This window comes from Strix aluco, chromosome 20 (assembly GCF_031877795.1).
Source record: "Strix aluco isolate bStrAlu1 chromosome 20, bStrAlu1.hap1, whole genome shotgun sequence".
NCBI lineage: Eukaryota > Metazoa > Chordata > Aves > Strigiformes > Strigidae > Strix > Strix aluco.
In genome coordinates this window covers 6,162,302-6,181,062 of record NC_133950.1, presented here as the reverse complement: position 1 = coordinate 6,181,062, position 18,761 = coordinate 6,162,302, and the positions used below count along the sequence as shown (strand labels likewise).

Sequence of the window (18,761 nt, the reverse complement as noted above, 5' to 3'; positions counted from 1 at the left end):
TTTAGTTGGCAGAGTTTAAGTCAGTGTTAAAGGAGAGCCAGAACAGGAAGAAGAGGAGAGAGACCTGGAGAGGGAGAGGTGGAGGCTGGAGAACAGATTCTTAATATATTCAAAGCAAAGAAGGTGATTCTTTTATTTTTCCCAAAAAATGAGTCATTCTAAACTACTGGTGAGTTTTTAAGAGACATCGGATGATCAAGCTTGAGTTAAATATAGTTACAATTCTGATAACTTCTGTTACAGGTCACAAAGCCCAGCTAAGGCTACTGAGAAATGTTGAAATGCCGTGATAAAAGAAGTCCAAATTAACATCCAGAAGTGGAAACGTTGGTTGAAATGTTTCAGTCCTGAGGTTAGCTGGAAAGCTTTCTGTCTTTCCAAAACAGAGGCAGCTGCAAACTGCTTATGGTTTTCCCACATTGTATGCAGCACTGATCTCGATTAGTTTTACAGCATAAATGTCAAGAAAGTCTCCTGAGATCAACTTACTCCTGAGTAACTTAATTATATCTCCGGGCCAATTTTGGTTTTGCATGATCATATTTACTTAGCAATAAATCCCTCATTCTCCAGGTATGCTATATAATTGAATTACTTTTATCTTTTTTTTCTCTTCTTTTGAAAGCCCTAGTGGTTTTTTGGGATCATAAATAAAATTAAAGAAAAAACAGTTTCTCGAGAAGCTTTATGATTTGGCAATGCTGCCAAATCCATCAATATTTAATTATACTTTATAAACATCAACAAAGTCAGGTTTCTAACTGTCCCAGTCAGCTGCTGAAATATTCACAAGAAAGCACTAAAAGGATTAAGAAGTAGGATGAGCTTCATTATCCAAGAATTGTGCTGGGCCTGATCCTCTCTCTTAGCACATGCAAGGAATGCCTGTAAATCTCCTGAACAGGCTGGGAGGATGCATGCCTCCAGGCTGGAGATTTCTGGGGGCTTTAGAAAGAACAGAAACAGCCAAGCTGCTATATGGGAAAAACTTCTCCAGAAAAAAACACTGAGAGCCATTAAACACAGCCTCGAGCTGCATTATAAGAGAGGAGGGATACAGAACGAACATGGTCTCAGAGACATAGGAACATTTATTATGCACCTGAGAGCCACCAGCCTTCTCGGACGGTCTGCACTGGGTATCAGCTATCAGTCAAAGCTGGAAGCTGAAGCTGGCCACGCAGCTCCACAGCAGAAAAGGAGAGCTGGTAAAGACAAGCTCAGCTGCAACAGACACGTGGATTTTAGCTCAGAACGGTTGGCTGTTTTGGTCTTCAGCAGCTGGAGTGGGGTAGGAAACTCCTAGAAATCTCTGTGTCCCTGAACTGTGGAGTTGCATCATGTATCCATGAGCTACTGCACCTTTCTACAACTCCTAAAAGAGAAAACATCTTTGCTCACCGCTGCAGAAGCACATGGTTAGTGATCCTCTTGCTCTATAGGGAGTATATGAGTTAAAGCTTGTAAAATACAACTGCTAAAGTGGATACGGTGCTTCCTTTGCCACTAGCAGGTCAGTGACACGGCAATGGCAGCAGCACAGCAACGGGGTGTACATGTTCTTATCCACTTGGTGAGAACAAACTAGAAACGTGCAAAAGAAATCTAATGCTGCCTCACAAATACAACTGAGTATGCTACAATGAGAAATCTGAAGTATGTAATTAGGCAAATACAAACTGCGGCACTTGCAAACCTTCCTGCGCAATACTGAGGCTGCAAGATTTTCTCCATAGGGAATGCTCCAATATAAATCTGTGCATCCAGGGAAGTTACATAGGTGTCATTTCCATCTCTTGCCAGTACCTGGCTTTTTGCCTGCACTTGGGCTGGTGCCTCAGATTTCTCTTGCACCTGGTGAAAGGCAGGAAGATTATAACATCTTCACAGAGAATTCACAATAGCCTCTGCTAGTTGTTTTCCAGGGAGCTGATTGGAGAACGTTAATTCTTTGAATCATCCCAAAACTCAGCAAGGTATGAAACATTCGTGTGACACAGCAAAAGCAGCAATACACCACCTGCGTTTCCCCATGTCTCAGCTCCAAGTCAGCCAAAACCCATTAATTGCTTCGCCTCTGCTCTTGAAAACAGCAAATGCTACGAATGCCTGTGCACCTCCATGCAGCTATGAGATGAGCAATGCCCACTACCCACTCTGTGATAAAACAAAACCAAGGAACATGAAATAGTTCATTGAAACAAGCCTGAAATGAAACAAATCTGAACAAGAATAAACCTCCAGGTCCCTCTCTGCAATGCAAACTGGTAAACAGAGATACCGCATGAACAGGCTCTAGAGGAAATCTCAGGGTGTCTGGAAGGGTCAGTAACATGTGCTTTAGATCCAGCAGCTGTGCTCTAAGTTTGAAGAAACAGAAATCTTGTACATACCTTGGTCAGCTCTTGGGCATTTGCTAGATTGTCAACAGCGATAGCCAAGAAGACATTCAGGAGCGTATCTTTAGGGGAGCAGCTAAGGAAAAAGCCTTCACACAGCAGATGCAGCAAACTGTTTCCCTTCTGCTGCCACTACCCCTCTTTCCCCACTGGCAATCATCAGTATATTATGGATTGACCCATTGCACCATTGCTTTGTCTTCATTTCTAACTCACCCACTTCTGCTGGGAGCCAGCTCTGCAGCAGGTACTGGACACCCATTTGTCCCTTCCCCAGCACATGTCCCTGGTGAAGATCCACAAACGTGCTGAGCAGATGGGATTTACAGGGCTGTAGGTGCAATCAGTATGGGACCACATGGTGGTCCTAGAGACACAACAGCCCCTGTTTTTTCATTCCAGAAAATCCACACCTACGCTGTCCATACACACACACACACACACACACACACACACAGAGGATTTCACCTTCATTTTTCCCTCCTGTTTAAAAGGACAACTGCAAGAGCTCCTTGAAATTGGTAATTTTAAAGCCAACATTTGCATAATATATACATATAGCTATATAAAGGCATTGGGAACCATGAAAAAGTTAAGCTTAGGTCACTGCTGCATTACATACTGGTGGGAGGAAACTATCATGACTTATCACACTGAAGTCGATGTGACAATTAGACCACCATGGACATCCTCCATCCTGAATGCTGCAGCATCACGCAGAGCACAGCTATAGAAGAGCCTGTTAGCAGGACACCCAGCCTAAGCTAATGAGCTCTGCTGGGAAACGGGCCGTTAGTCCAGGCCAAATTGCATGTAGACCAGCTAAACAACTGCCAGTGCCTACGCTAGCCTGGGTCTCTCTGCAGAGCACTGCATTATATCACTAAGACATACCATTTCCCTATAATTATTTATTCATATTTTATTTTCATTTTTCCACTTAATGATTTCAGCTATTACTTGTCCCTTCATATATTTTACTGTTGGTAATCCAGCTATGTGTCTACAAAACAGCCCCAGAACAATTGTAAATCAGACACCTTTGCATATGAAAGAAGAGCAAGCAAAGCAAAACCAAGTCTAAACTATTCTCCAAGAAGAAAAGGCATTTTGCGCTTGCACATTACCTGGTGACAGGAGAGTAACTCACTCTGCAGCTGTGTAAAGCTATGATTGCTCCTCTAAATATGAATGTACATGAGAACGGAGTTGATCTCATGAGTATTTATCCTCTGGAGAGTCACAATGACTTTAACAGCAATGCGCTGCTACTGTGTTTGTACTGCGCTGTCCTCAGCAGAGCCAAACCCGAGGCTGGGACCAGATGCAGGTCAGAGTGAAATGACAGCAGCAGTTTTAGGCAACTAATCCAGTTATTTTCTGTTGGGTTAATGTGTCCCCTGTTTTGGTCTGTGAGTTGGAAGCAACGCCCAAAGCAATGCCGTGGTGAAGGCAGGGCTGAGGGACGAGGGCAGCGAGAGGAGGAGAGGCGAGGTGTGAGCAATTAGGGTGCTGACAAACCTGCAACGAGATTTTGGGAAACCTTGGCCTCAGTGCCCCTCTGATTGCTTTTCATTTCTCAGAAGGATGCCTGGAGGAGGCATCTGAGGTTTCTCTATAAAGAGAGGAACCAGGAGCCATGCAAGGCTGATTCATCGGCTGCAGTCATCTCTGCTGAACAGGAGCGTGTCCAGAAATGCTCGTGCTCCAGCAGCCTTGGGGCAGCACGCTGCCTGCGGGCACTGCCCGCTGTGGAGCCATTGCCCCATGCTGGCGTGGCATCAGGAGACTCTCCAGGGCAGACAGGCACCAAAGTCCGCCCAGACAACCAGCTCAGAGACTTTGCTTTCCCTCTCAAGAGCTTTTACCAAACATAATTCAACCAAGACTTCAGGACCAGACATTCACATCTCTAATTCCCATTGAGATGAGTGTCTCCAGAGCCTGAATGCCTATCAAAATTGGAGCCTCTGCTTGTGACAGTAGAAAGCAGGAGCTGTATTTAATCTCTCAGGATGCATCTGCATCCTGACTGCCAAACCCTGCAGGGGATGGGACACAGAGCCTGGAGTTTCTCCAGGCAAAGGCCATGTCATCCATCAGGTTTTCTCTGTGTTTTGTGACACGGGATGGAGGGTTTTATCACATGAAGATGATTCCCCTGGGACAGACTGAGGTTTGAAATGTGATGCCCATCAATTGCTCCTTCCTCCGCTCCAGCAGGATAGCGAGGAGCACAGGGTGGGAGCACTTCAATCCCAGTGAGCCCAGCAGATAAAGAACAAGAAAAAGGGAAAGACGATGCTGAAATTATCACCTCCCTCCCACGCTGAAGTCAGAGCTCAATCAACTTTTCATTTGCAAAGATACTAATTTTCCCATTTGCTTTTAACTGAGGGTTGGCAAGAGGAGGCTGTCCCTTGCAGGCTGGGGGTGCAGGCAGGGGGGCTGGGGGTGCAGGCAGGGGGGGCTGAGGCACCGCTGCCCACAGCCATTTGGGTTTCTTCTCTGGGGTGCTTCCAACACATTGGAAACACTTCCAAGCTCCTGCTTGGGGAATAAATGTCTCGGTAATAAAACTGTCTTCCTACCCCTGCCTCCTACACACACATGCTGAAAATGTCTCGTGTAACATAATCAACCACTGGAAATATAATTAATTTTCTTTTAACAGATCAGGCTGTTTTGATCCATCTCCAAGCAGACACAATCTTGCAGACTTGGGTGTTTCTGCCCCAAGAAAGGTCCCTCAGCCCTTTCTGCAGAGCTCAGGGATTCCCAAATATCACCCAAACTCCAACCTCTGGTCCAGGCTGTGTAACTTGGGCAGACCCATGGGCCTCGCTGGCCAGCTGAGCCAGTGGCTGGGGCTGAGTATGGCTCTCCTGCATGGCAGCTAAGGGCAAGGGGAAGGGCAGCATACTCTAGGCATTTCTTGCTTTTCATTTCAGGGTCCTCTGAAGTTTTTCATGGTTTTTTGTTTTGGTTTTTTTTTCTTTCCTCAACAGATGCATCAATTTATCAATTAACTGGATAACAATAAATACAGGCATGGTGTAATTTCCTAGAAAATGGGCCAAATCCTGCTGTTACTCTAATCATACTACTTGCAATAAACCAATTCAGACATGGAAGTCTGGCTCCACACAGACTCTCTGGAACTGGGAGCGTAACGTGAAGACTTGTGACTTACAAAATCCAAAGTTTCTGGATCTTTTCCTTGCAATGGTCCCTTGAAAAAGTAAACGGATTCAAACAAACAACTGAGCTGCAGTGAGAAACAGGGAAAGCCAGCACCCACCTGCCTTACTTCTTCATGAAAAAGAGCAATCACAATGCCCCGAGCAGCTCTGGGAGAGGAAAGGAGTCCCTCGTGTTCAAAAAGAGTAGGTTTTGCAAGATGACTCAAAATCACCAATGCCAATTCTCTAACAAGATTTGATCCAATCTTCCTAAACTCTTAAAAATGGACTCACCAAATGCCAGTGTTCAAAAACTGAAAATAACGCCCCCCCCAGCAGAGGAACCAAAGTGCCTTTAGCTGGTTGGCATCCAGAAGGGCTTAGGCTGATTTCCATGGTAGTGATATAAGAAAATAAATACAAAAAGTCCCACTTAAGAAATTCAGTTGCAGTGAATGTCTGTGTGGGAAGGGCTGGTGGCAAATCCACACTTGACAAATGAAAAAGATCCACTGTATAAAAAGAGTACACTTTTTAAGCTCTTTGGAGGGAGTTCTATAAAGAAGAGGGGGGAGACCTTTGTGAAGTCTCAAGTTAGAGCAGAAAAGACAGTTCACTTTAATCTAACCTATAATTAAGCTAATCAACAACTTGGACTGCTCTCTATAGGGCATCCTCCTGGTGTTTGCTGGGCTGTGGGCCTCTCCTTGGGAAGGTGAACCTGAGGCTCAAAATGTACCTCACCCTGTATACTCGCCTGTCCTTAACACTGCTGGGGGACTGCAGTATCATTGACATTAATGACTATTTTATTTCCTGCAAAAATGCAGGACTGTTCTTTTCTGGCAGACTAAACTTTATTTTCAGACGTTCCTGGTTATGTTTTGACAGTTAATGATAACTTAAGTCCCTGGTAAGTCATACAGTTCAGCTTTCCCTCAGAGATAAATGACTGCCTGCTGCTTGCTCTCAGCATCAAAACTGTAGTTCGTGAAAAGCAGGAGTAGCACTGACCTTACTGAAATACTGTTTGAAATATCAGCACAAGCATTAGCGGGCTTACTGCTGCAATTCCCACGGTAAACAGACAAGGAAAAGATTTAACCCCTCATCCTCCACCACCCACTCCAACCTCAGTTTTCTCCTCCCGCCCATGGTGTTTAAAGGCGAACAGGTCTACGTGTGATGCAGGAAGGCTCTTACAAGCTCTCTGTGAAAGCAACTGATGCTCTCAGACTAAGTTTCTACCGAGACAATCTGCGCCTCTAATTCTCCAACAGGGATGTAAATCTCCATAGAAATTAATAATTTGCTTCAGGTTTATAACTCTGATCACTAGAAGCTGGTGAAAGAAGTCTTCTAGGACACTACAAAAGGGTTTCTGAGTGTTGCTACTCTTTCTCAGCCAGGTCTCTGTACTTTGTGCTCATAGAAACGCACCTGCAGCAAACTCATCCCCATCTGCAGGGCTCCTGAAGAATTAAAGAATCACACCTGACATATCCTCCATGCTGAATGCACAGGTAGTGCCCCGAGGAGTGCTCTGGCTGCACCAGAGTTGTGCCACCAGCATGCAACTGCCGGCAAAGGGGATGGGAGAGGTACTGAAGATGGCCCCAGGGAAGCAGCCAGGAAAGTCATCTCCTGGATCTCCTCAGCAGCAGGACAGCGGAAGGGAAAGCAAGACAGCTGCTCTCTGCCAGGATGATGTTTGGGGAGAACGTGGGTAAGGTTTCTGCCAGGGCAAGCAGAGGCAAATACCAAATTCACAGCAGTGGCAATAGGTGATCCAGGTACTTATTCCCTCCTCTTGAACCCTCCCTGCTCTTTCCCTTTTAATGAAAACTAAAAGACAAGGGAGAAGCCCCCTCTGAATTAAAGGTGCAAGGAGGGAATTTATATCCTGTTCCTCAAAAATGCTGGATCTTAGCTGCTCTAAGGTTAAAAGTCTCTCTCTTAGTTCTGCTGTCAAGCCTGATTATAGCTTAATCTCATTTTCAAATGCCAAGCCCTGAGGATTTAGAGATCTCCCTCCCTCCCAGCTCTCCACTGACCCAGTTTTCCAAAGCCTTGTGTTTCTGGAAGGAGGCATGTCGCCCGCCACGAGGCGGATGTCTGACATAGTATCTGAGCCAGCCTGGGCATCACGGCTGCTCTGGCTCTGACAGTGCACATTAATGGGATAAATCCCACAGAGACACACTTGTGTGACAAGCACAGCTCAAAAACTGTCTGCTCCACTGTTCCCTGTCTCGGTTCCTCATGCTAATGGGGAGATTTCAGGCAAAGCAAAGTGTCAGAGCCCTGCCATGCAGGCCATGGGCACTGACATGTCATCTCTTGTCATCTTGACCGTCAGCTGAAGCAGTCTATGTCTGTAATAACTCTACGTCTTTACCACAAGTATTTCCCCACCATGTACCTTTCCCTTTCTCCTAGGTACCCAGCTGATGCTGCCAGCCCAAACAGGACTCCTAGGAAAAGACAAATGGTGGGACCATAACTAGCAAGAAGGTTCACACTGCTGGGAAACCCCCTGGAGAGCTCTCAAGCAGAGTGGCAATGCTCAGCATTATTATCCCTATTTTACAAAACAAGCAAACCAACCGGGCTGCCTCATATACGCAACAGTTTCTAAGTTTCCATTTTTAAGGATGCTCTGTTTGACTCCACACAGCTTGTCACTGCAGCCAGCAAACATCTCGCACCAACTTTGTACCTAGTTAATGTGAGCAATGCTACGCAGCATCAGCAGCCCCCATCATGAGGCAGGGACAGAGCCATATCAACTACTGTGCTCTGCTGGCTCTCCTAATCATACCCAGCTGTTAGATCAGAGAATCTCTTTGCTCATTTCTGTAGAAAATACAGCCTCCCTTTCCAAATCCCACCTCCGTGTGACTGTTATGGTCTTGCCTTCTTAAACCTCTCTGGGGAGATAACACATGTCAGAGTGCTGCTGGCTCCCCAGCAGACCCCCTGGGCATTTTGGGGGGACGCAAGCTCCCAGTGTCCTGTTGCACTTAAAGAGATTTTCATGACTAAGCAGAACAAAACATCTTCATACACTTCATGTGTCAGGTCTTGGAATGTGACTGAATACTCCCAGAGCCTGAAACCCAAGATCTGGATTTAAGTGTTTAGCATTATGTGGAGACAAGAAAATTTCAGGCATTTGGAATAGCATAGCTGGTTAAGCTGCCATGTAGACAAAGGCACCAAGAGATTGGATCCTGACCTACACACCAAACCAGTTTCAACTCTTCCTTCCCCTGATCTAGTACAAACTATCTGTGAAGATATTCAAGGTACAGAGGTCCTGCTCTGATTTGACTTCAGTCATTCTTCCCACAACATAAACTAACTCATAATAGGACATTCTTAAGGGAAAACATGAAAATTAAAATTAATTAAGACTATGCTTACATTGCCATCAGAAAAGTGACACCAACATGGACAACTTACACCTGTTACCCTGGGTGCTGTAAGGAGCAAAGTTACAGCAATGATTTGGTTTTAAAAAGTGTAAGTGAGAGTGTGAGAATTTAAATAAAACTAGATACTTCTAGTGCCCCAGCACTGTGCCACTAACACAAGGCAACATGTAAGGATACAGTTACCAAACAATGTCAGGACAATGAAGTAAATGGAGGAGAACATCCCTGAGCGGACGCCACCCTGCGACTCTATGCCGTGGTACATCACCGCGTTCCAGTCTTCCCCCGTCAGGATCTGCACAGCGACATTCGAGAGAGAAGAAGAAACGGTGATTCAGAGGAAAGATAAAGTAGGTAAGGTCTGGGCGAGCTAGGCAGCTTGATGCTATCCAGGACTGGTCTTGGGGGGGAAAACTGATTAGCCCACTAATGTGGCACATTGGGTATTGGGTATCAACCCCCTGGACGGTCTCACCCTGGGCTGGATGCAGCTTTCTCCTCTGTCATGGGCTGAGGAGGAGTGAGGACCGCTGGTGAGGGAGGCCCATTGCCGCATTCCTGCCCCCTACCTCTGACTGTAGGCTCTCGTGCAGGCAGAAGCAGTAAAAGGCACGTTTCAACACTTCGCCCACAGCACAATTTCAACCCTCTCTCCATTTTTAAGTCATGTAGAAACACGAAGTTTCAACAGCTCCATGTGTGGCATTTCCCACAGACCTAAGAAAACTCTAACCCCTAAGCCCAGTGCCCCGAGGGGGACCTCTGCCAGCATCAACTCCTTTCATTTACTTTGTACAGAGAGGGTTTGCTCAGCTCCCCCACAACCCACACCCACTGTACGCACTGAGTGACTGCCTAACAGGAGGAGAAACTCTTGCAACCCCCTTCCGCTATTCCTCAGGGCTGCAGACAGCTTTACTGCAGCTGGTGCACGCATGAACACTACTCCAAGTGCCAGGCACTGGGCAGCACCACCACTGCAAGGTTTGCCAGGGGGCTGCACCACAGCGGGTTCTTCTCCAGGTTTCCTGCTTGCCAAGGCCACAAAGACCCTCAGCCACCCAGATGGCCACAAACCACAAAAAAAACCCTAAACAGAAGCAATAACCAAATGCATATGAGGACAGATAAGGGTAGCTTGAAGGGGACTCTGTTTCTCCTGTGTCCTTGTACAGAGGCGAGCACAACCGCAGCCTGGCTCTGCAGAGCTGTCCTGGCTGCAGCTCTGGATACTGACCTGAAGCTAATTAGCAAACACATGAATAATAGAAAAACTTATCAGAATAAGTGAAAACACCTAAGCCTCAAACAGCCTTGTCATGCTAGATGCTAGTTTTGCCCCAGTCTGAATTGCCTGCCGTTCCTGTTCTTCACCAATGACTGTAACACAGCAACATTTTGGGCAGAGCAGCGCTTCACCTGCCTGCCATGGCAGAGTCAAATGATAGTTACTTTTAGTACACTAAAACATGTCCACTGGGATATGAAGCTCAAATTCCTAAATAGGGAGTTGTCTTTGTGTTTAGTAGGAAAAAAAAAAAAAAAAAAAAACAACAAAAAAAAAAGCCCAAAGCATGATGTGTGTTGTAGTAATCAAGTCCCATGTGCATACAGTATGCTCAAAACAATTGCAAATTCCAGACTAGTCGTCAGCTGCTGAGAGGAAATTTCTTGCTGTGGGGTTGGTGCTGATGACAGCAATATGCTAAGAGCAAGTTGTATAGGCACAAGGACATACAGTGCATACACAAACTTGTTTCCTAAATGGAGAATCTGGTCTCAAATAATTCAGAGACCAGAATTCAGAGCCCAAGACTAACCCACTCCATTGCAGTTACTCTGGATTTACACCAGAGAATATGAACCAGGGCACTGAGCTTTCAACTCTGGCACTCAATTATGCAAAACACTGTTCACAAACTTGCATTCACATAATTTCCATGAATTCACAACTGTTCCTGCTTTCTGGGAATAACCATAAAGTGATTTCTGTTCACACAAACATTCGTGGAAAGGGAACACTTCCATGTGCTGCAGAAGACCAGGAGTCGCACATATCACAAATTACAGGCTGCACATGAACAAGTCCAGCAGGTTGGGGTCTGTGGTCAAAAATCCAACTGGAATATTTTGAGAGTGGAACAAAAACTTAAAGAAGGAAAAAAAAGGTTTATGGAACTTTTGCAGAGAGTTGAATAGTCTAAATTAACCAGTCTGCCTGGGCAGAGCTGAGGATGTTCTCAGAGGCCCTGGCAAGAGGACAGACACTTTGACCTGGTGTCCTTCCCACTGTTTGCACTGTCACCCATCAGCTGGAGGAATTACTTAAGCAATTAGGTAGTAGTCCTCAAGGAGCAGAGAACATGCAGTAAATAAAAGTCTTTCTGCTCTATAAAGTCTCTGTTTATGGATGCTATAAGAACTTCTTGCTAGAAGAGAAAAGGACAGCATTGCAGAGGGAGGGGCACAAGCAATGAGGACTTTGGAGTAAGGTAAAAACCAAACATTTGGTTTTTCCCTGGGTCCAAAACTGCTTTTGTTTGCCCCAGATGAACATTTTGTTGAGTGCATCTCAGCATTTAATACTTAGTCTTGGCTGAGGAACCATCAGGTGATGGAATAAAAACAGCTGTCAAGAGCTGTTGTGAAATCTTAATGGACTAATGAGCACATTAACAGTGAGAGACACTCAGCCATGGAGGAACAGTACTGCACCATTTTAAAGCACCATCCTGAAAATGAGATGCTTTCCTGAAGAAGAGCCTGAGTAAATGCAAAATCACGTCAGCTCAGTGTCACATCTCTCAGGCAGGTCACCCAGGGCACTCGGACATCAAACGAAGCCAGCTCTGCTTCCCCAGCCTCAGCAGTGCACCCATCAGCAGAGCTGAGGTTCGGTCCCATCCTGCCACCGTGACTCCTCATCTCCTCCAGCGGTCACCAGTGCTCTGCTCTCAGCAGCCAGCAGCATGTAATTATTTACCTAGCAGCTCTCAGGGAGCAGAACATGTGTAGTTAACACAGGTCTTTCTGCTTTATAGACTCTCCGTGCTTATGGATGTTGTACGTGCTTCCAGCTCAGTGATTGCTGGAATAGGGAGATGCAACTAGTTATTTTTCATATGTATATTGATAGATATGAATATATATATATATAGTTTGAGTTTGTATTTTTTATATACACAGCTTGGAATTCAGCTCACAAAGAATTTCTTGGGAGCCAGGAGCTGGAAAAAACCACATGATGCTCTTCAAAGGGAATTTAGGGAGAGTGGGGCTCAGCTGCACCCAACGCTGAGTTCAGCCCACTGCCAGGCAGACAAAATATGTCCTGGGAGTCGCGTGACAGAGGAACGTGACCCAGCCAGGTCTGCTGAAATAAAATGGGCTAAGGCAGGCTGCAGAAGACTTTGTTTTAAGCCTGCTTCTTAAACAAAGACTCTCCAAAGGGGTTAGAGATGGACAGGGTGTATCTGGCTTTATTATATTTGTTCAACACACCAAATGCGTTCACTGAATGATGACACTCTGCTTATTAGAGCAGCAACCAAACAAGCCTGCTGGCTTGCCTGAGTTTATGGAAGATGAGGTTAGAAGAGAATGCAAAGCCTATATTGAAGAAACATTGACAGGGTGTTTGCAATTCAGGGGAGGAGGGGGGATGGACTGGGAGCAGAGGTTATCAAAATGCCTCTGTGAGGCTACACTGAGTTAATTCAGTGCTGATGTTTTTTGCTGGTTTTAATTTGTAGCTCTGATGTTCTAGACAAATGTCATAAAACAAACAGTTTTTTCCTTCATCCCACAGTCACTACGTTACAGGGGTATTTATCTCAGGAATAGAAAGGAAACATTTCAGCTAACCATTCTTGAGAGACAGCTATAGTCCCAAAGCAAAATAACATCAAAATTTCCAGATGCTCATATCCGGAGCCCGAATTGGGTTCAGTTCCTGCTCTGTGGCAATACCTTTACATTTCTTTAAGACCTTTCTTTGATGAGTATTAAAATACTATGCAAATATTAATCTACCATGATTTGCAATATCCTGCGAGGTAAGTACTGCCGAACCTGCTTCACATCTGGAGAGAAGCAATGCCCATATGAAGCTGCTTATGCAGAGGCCACAGGACACATTTTCTTTTAGACTCTTTTTCTGTTTTAATCCAAAAATTGTCAGTCAACCCTTCCCCCCTGCCCCCCACATTTTTGGGGCATGACACTGAAATACATAAGCCAAGCCTTCCCAAGATCTACGTAAGTTTGAACCCAGGGTCAAGTCTCACCTTGAGCCCACATCAACAATTTGTGTAGGACAACACTATAAATGCCGGGCAGTCTTCCACAGACCTGTGAGCATTACCTGCACATGGAGCAGGGTGTAGCATCCCCAGCTCTCTACTGAAACACCTGAAATAACTGGTTTTAAAAAGGCATGCAGAGAACAGCTGCAAAATTAGGCTCTTAAATCTGAAGACTGCATCTGCCAGAACTGTGACTTCTTCCTGCCATCACACCAAACCTGCCCAAGGCAGATGCCTCTCTCTGTGCCTTGTAATTCTTATCCAGCATTATCTTATCTGGAGCTATTACCCTGCAAAATGCTACATTATTTCCTTACTGCCTGAAGGTAGCTCAGACCTCTCTCCTCATTAAATTATGGCAACCACAGGAGAAAGTGAAACAGGTCAACCACTCACTGTCTGGGATCGCGTGCGGGCAGGACGATTCATGCAGTGGGGCACACGCAAGTGCTGCTGTTGGAGTGTGAAGCCCCGGGCAGGGACCTCAGAAGAAAAGAGCCTGGACACACACAGACTTTAAGCTCAGCACAGAAATGCTTATTCTGTCAATAATTTTTTCTTAGCAAAAAAATCTTTTGTTCTAGTTTTCCTTAATTCCATAGCATTGCTTTTTAATGATGCATGGATTGGTCAAGTAAGGCAAAACACATGAGAAGGAAAGACTTCCCCTTTCCTAAGTTCCACGAGTTTTGGGGGATCTCTTTGCCCCCCATAAGCAGGAAGAGACGCCCAGGAATTTATTTTCTGATGCTCACCTGGGACAAGGTATGACTTTACCTGGAATACTGTGAGGATGGCGGCAGGGAAGGTATCGAAATTAGTGGTTGGTGTTTCATCCTGGAAATTAAATCTAGAGAGAAGTAAGAAATAAAAACAAGAGCAATAAGGGACAAACAACTCTCATGCAGTCTCGTAATACCTTGTAACCGGAGTCAGAGAGCAACATTTGTTCCACCTGGTAATAACACCCCAGGCAACCACAGCGGGGAACACAACGTCTCGGAGAAGATGCTTAACAGAACTATTAGCAGAAACTCAATTTTATTCCTGGAGAAAATTCTGATGCCCAAAATTCATTTTCACCCACAATTAAAATGAACAATCAAAATCTCAAATGATTTTGCAGAACAAACCATTCCAAGAAGTTTCTGCCATCAAGTGTAAAAGTCAAAAGTGAAATTGCTCTCTTACTAGATCATTTCATTTTAATATTTCAAAGATAAAATAGCGATTGATTGGAAAAAAATAAATCATGTTATTTCATTTCAAAATTTATGCTGGAGTTTAAATGGTAATACTGTGATATTTCTTGCTGCAAAATACATCACAACTGGCATTTCTAATGAGAAAAATCAGATTCAACAAAACTATGTTTTCCAGCAGAAAAATATTCCAAGTAAATAAATACACTGTCTGTCACCCTGGCTGTCAGGGAAAGAATTTGCCTTTCCCCTAACAGTCAAGAGACTGCTGTCTCCCCCAGCCCTAATTTCAGAGGTCTGGGTGTACATGGGGACCATGGACTAACACCAGAGATTCAAATTAGAGTAACCAGAAAGAATTCAGCTCCAGGTAAAACACCAGAACAGGAGCTATTTTCCTATAAAACAGAGACCACTTCCCAGCAGCTCAGACAGGCTGACATCTGCACCCAATATGGGAATCTTTCAAGCCCTGCAGCCCCTCCCTCCCTTATGCATTCCAGGTGATTGCTTTCAGATTACCCCTGACAGGACAATGATTAATTAGACTTACTGTCCTCCAAAGAGCTGCATCCCCAGCAAAGCAAACACCACAATGAACAGGAACAGCAGGAAGAGTAAACTGATGATGGACTTCATAGAGTTCAGCAAGGAGACCACCAGATTCCTCAGGGAATTCCAGTACCTGCGTTGGAGATCAGAGCAGCCAAAAGATAACGTGAGTGGGAGAAGAGCCTTTGGTGAGAAACTAATATGATCTATTTTCTTATTATAAAAAAGGAAAAGAATGGCAAGGAATATCAGATTCTTTAAATTCCCCTCTATGATTGGAAAATACAGCTCTCTGAGTGGCAAAATCTCTTGTAGCATCACAAGGGCAGAGATGGTCACCTCGGTGCACGTGTACCCATGCAGCGCAGTCTCTGCAGTGAAAGTGTTTGGTTTAGTTTCTCAGTAACCCCTTTCCTGGTATAGATTTCGACCTTTCTGCATCTTCTCATCCGGCACGGCAGTCAGCAGGGGTGTCAAAACCAATGATGTATCAATATCATCAAGGTGAGCCTGAATGTGGGGACAGTCAACCCCTCCCTTCAAAAGACACAAATCAGGAATAGACAGATCATTTCCACCAGAGCGTCTTTGAGGTGTGTCCTTCCAACTTATCGAACGCCAGTATCCACAAGTGGAATGAAACTCCCACATGTTTAGACATTTCTGTAGACATTTGACACACACATTCATGCACAGCGATGTCTACAGTGTGGGGTAATTCAGCCACATGGTTTAAGCATCCAGGACTGAGCAACCACCTTGGAGGAAGAAAACTAATCTGGGACATTAACCCCAACACAGAAAGGGGGAATGGCTCAGCCCGGATCCTGACTGACACATCTAAGGTGCATCTGGCCAGATACTGAAGTTAGTTTGCTTTTATGTCCCCCGTCCCCCAAGATGGCTCCTGGCACACTCACAGGCAGGCATGACGGAGAGGGTGCTCAGAAACAGCTCTCTTTCCTGGCTTTATTGCCCTGCTGAAAACAGGCAGGGAGCATTTATATTAGGAAAGCTAATGAAACAGAAAATGCAGAAAGAGCTATTAAGTAGAGGAGCTCTTTGACAATCTCCTTTTGGACAGACAGGCATTTGGAACAAGGAGGCTGGAGCACGCAGGAAGAAATGAGCGATTTTAGAGCCATTTCACATGTCCTCTCTTAAAAGTTTTCAGTCTGAGATCATGGGGGAAATTTTTCTCTCTTTTTCTCCATCGAGTTCTCTTGTTTCCACCAGCCGGCACTGGGAGCTGCCATCCAGAGGTCACTCTCCGCAGCAGCATGCTCTACCACCCTGCCCTGTGTGTCCTCCAGCTGCAGTTCTGGGGACAGACCCAGGCACTGAGCTCCCTCCTGCAGTGCAGCTGTGGGTATCCAGCAGAAGGAAGCCCATGGATTTGTCTGATCTGCTGATGGGGAGAGAAGCTCAGAGCTTGAGTCAGAAGAGCAGAAACACCATCCTTTCTCTTCTCTTTGTCTTTGTTTTCCTCTTCCTTCCCCCGGGGTGTAGCTGCAGGGACTGAACCAACCCACTTTTCTCCGTGCTGAGGATGATGTAGGCACATTCATCCCAGGAGAAGCAGGATCTTGCACTCCCAATTGCACCCATTCCAAGAAAAGTTATGTCCATAATACAGTGACAGAGGTTTCAGGAGAAACTTTGGTCTCTCAGGAGAATATCTTCAATTGAAAAAGTTGCATGCAAACCTATTCAGGGTTAGCCCCTAAGCAAAAGGGTCTGAGCTGCTCTCCTTGGAGGAGGAGGAAGGGTTTGCTGATCAAACAGCTCTCCCCTGCTTGACACAATGGCTTCAGGCAAAATCTGCCACAAGCAAGGGGTTCACACCTCGCAGTTAACACAACCAGACACAAATACTTGTGGAGGCTCTGTCTTGTCCTGGAATAGCTCAGCACCAAACCCTGCCTGACTACAGAGTGCCAGGATATAATGAGTTGCATTTCTACAGATGCCAGTCCCCATTCAGTTCCATCATGACAGGAAAACATGTGAAGCTGTTTTCTCCTTGTCCTCCTCACTGAATTTTAGCCCCTCTTAGGCTGCATCCCCTCATAGTGCATCCTGCAACCTTTCAGACTGGCTGTAATTTAACTTTTTAACTATTGCATCGCTCTGCTGTCTGCAGTCACACCGAGCTGGGACATATGAATCAAAAGGTCTAATACCATCAATTATTCAAAGCAGGGGGACTGCAACTGGCTTCTGTTAAACACAGAAGCAAAAAAAAAAAAAAAAAACCAAAAAAAAACAGGGCAGGGAGCTTCACAGAAAAATTGCTATGAAAGAGATGGAAAAATGGAAAAAGAAAACTACTGAGAGTCAGGACGTTTTCACAGTAATGACTGTAATGAGAGTGGGTGGGCAGCAATCTGCACCCGGTGCCATCGCTTTGGTCACTCTCCGGGAGTTATGTTGGGACTGAGCTGTGCAGCTCAGGCACTGGGCTAACGTGGCCCAGCACAGCTGAGATCCCCCCGGGTGAGCTGGGGGGACCTAGCTTCTGGTAACGCAATGAACGCACTTCTGTCATGTCAGGTGAAAAATGCACATAGTTAGGTCAAGGGAGCTTCAGCATCAACGGGGTGAGAATTTCACTTGCTGTCCTGAGAAGGGGGAGAGCACTCGCCTTGCTCAGTGATATGTTTTGTTAAGTTAAATCTCAGGCTTCATCCCTTTGTTATGTTGGCTAAAATCCTGAATAATCAAAACTCACAAAAAGATCATTTTAACCAGCAAAAATGTCCAAAATTTTGAAGAAGCACAACACGCAATCAGAATAAAATTAACAGCTGACAATTAATTGCTATGACTATGCCAAAAACCTGGAGTTCTCTCCATAAATTAGATTAGTGCTAAGGTAGACTGTAGTGACATTTCTGGGGCAGGTGCCCACCTATTTTGCTGGACATTTACAGAACTAATGTTTCCAACCCCTTTGTGCCACAGTACAACGAACAACACAGTATCACACACAAATCTTGGATCTGCATAATGATTAGCAGATACAAATCAGCAAACCCTACAGCGCTAACAAAACCTGTGCATTTGAATAGCTGTGAAAGTACCTGGTCACTTCAGATGCCTGTTTTGCTCAAATGCAGTAAGTTGTGCTTTATCTATCTGAGGTGGCTGGGGTTTTTTTTGGAGGGAGGTGTTATTCTTCCTTTCATTACTTTAAGCCAGGAACAAGTAAGAGGAAAGGAAAGAGGAGAGATTTGAGGAGGCAATGGTGTAAAAAAAAAAAAAAAAAAGTGGAAAACAACAGCAGAAGTACCTAAATATGTCATCAATTTCCATACCACAATTTTGAAATCCTGCAGAAATTGCACTAGATGGATTTATAAATTGCACAGTAGCTGTTTGCTAATGCCAGCACACATTAACACAGTGCATGAGCATGAAAACAGCTGAGAAGCTGTTGCAACCCAATTCTAGTGAAAATTCAACTTCACAGGTCATGACTGAAAATCTCAGACATTCCCAGACCAGACACAGCACAGGCAGCAGCAACACACTTCATATCTGTGTCAACACGGTGGTTCAGGGACCAAGATTTAGCAATAACTAGGGTAGCTCAGTATTCCAGTTTCTAAATACTTCAGGAACTATCACCAGATCAGCAGCAAAGGACAGTGGGCAGTTGGTGGGGCTTAGAAAGTAGTTAAGA

The 18,761-nt window shown here is 45.1% G+C and overlaps 1 protein-coding gene across 13 annotated transcripts in view; it reads right to left on the bottom strand.

The window, feature by feature from the left end:
- CACNA1B (calcium voltage-gated channel subunit alpha1 B) overlaps positions 1-18,761 on the bottom strand; it is a 311,813-nt gene that overhangs the window by 108,342 nt on the left and 184,710 nt on the right. For all 13 annotated transcript variants that reach the window (XM_074846045.1, XM_074846033.1, XM_074846035.1 and 10 more), the window contains 4 exons: positions 15,078-15,209; positions 14,100-14,172; positions 9,196-9,313; positions 2,394-2,461 (listed from right to left, as the gene is read on the bottom strand). In XM_074846045.1, the coding sequence (XP_074702146.1) occupies positions 2,394-2,461; positions 9,196-9,313; positions 14,100-14,172; positions 15,078-15,209 (391 nt within the window). The remainder of the gene's footprint in view (positions 1-2,393; positions 2,462-9,195; positions 9,314-14,099; positions 14,173-15,077; positions 15,210-18,761) is intronic.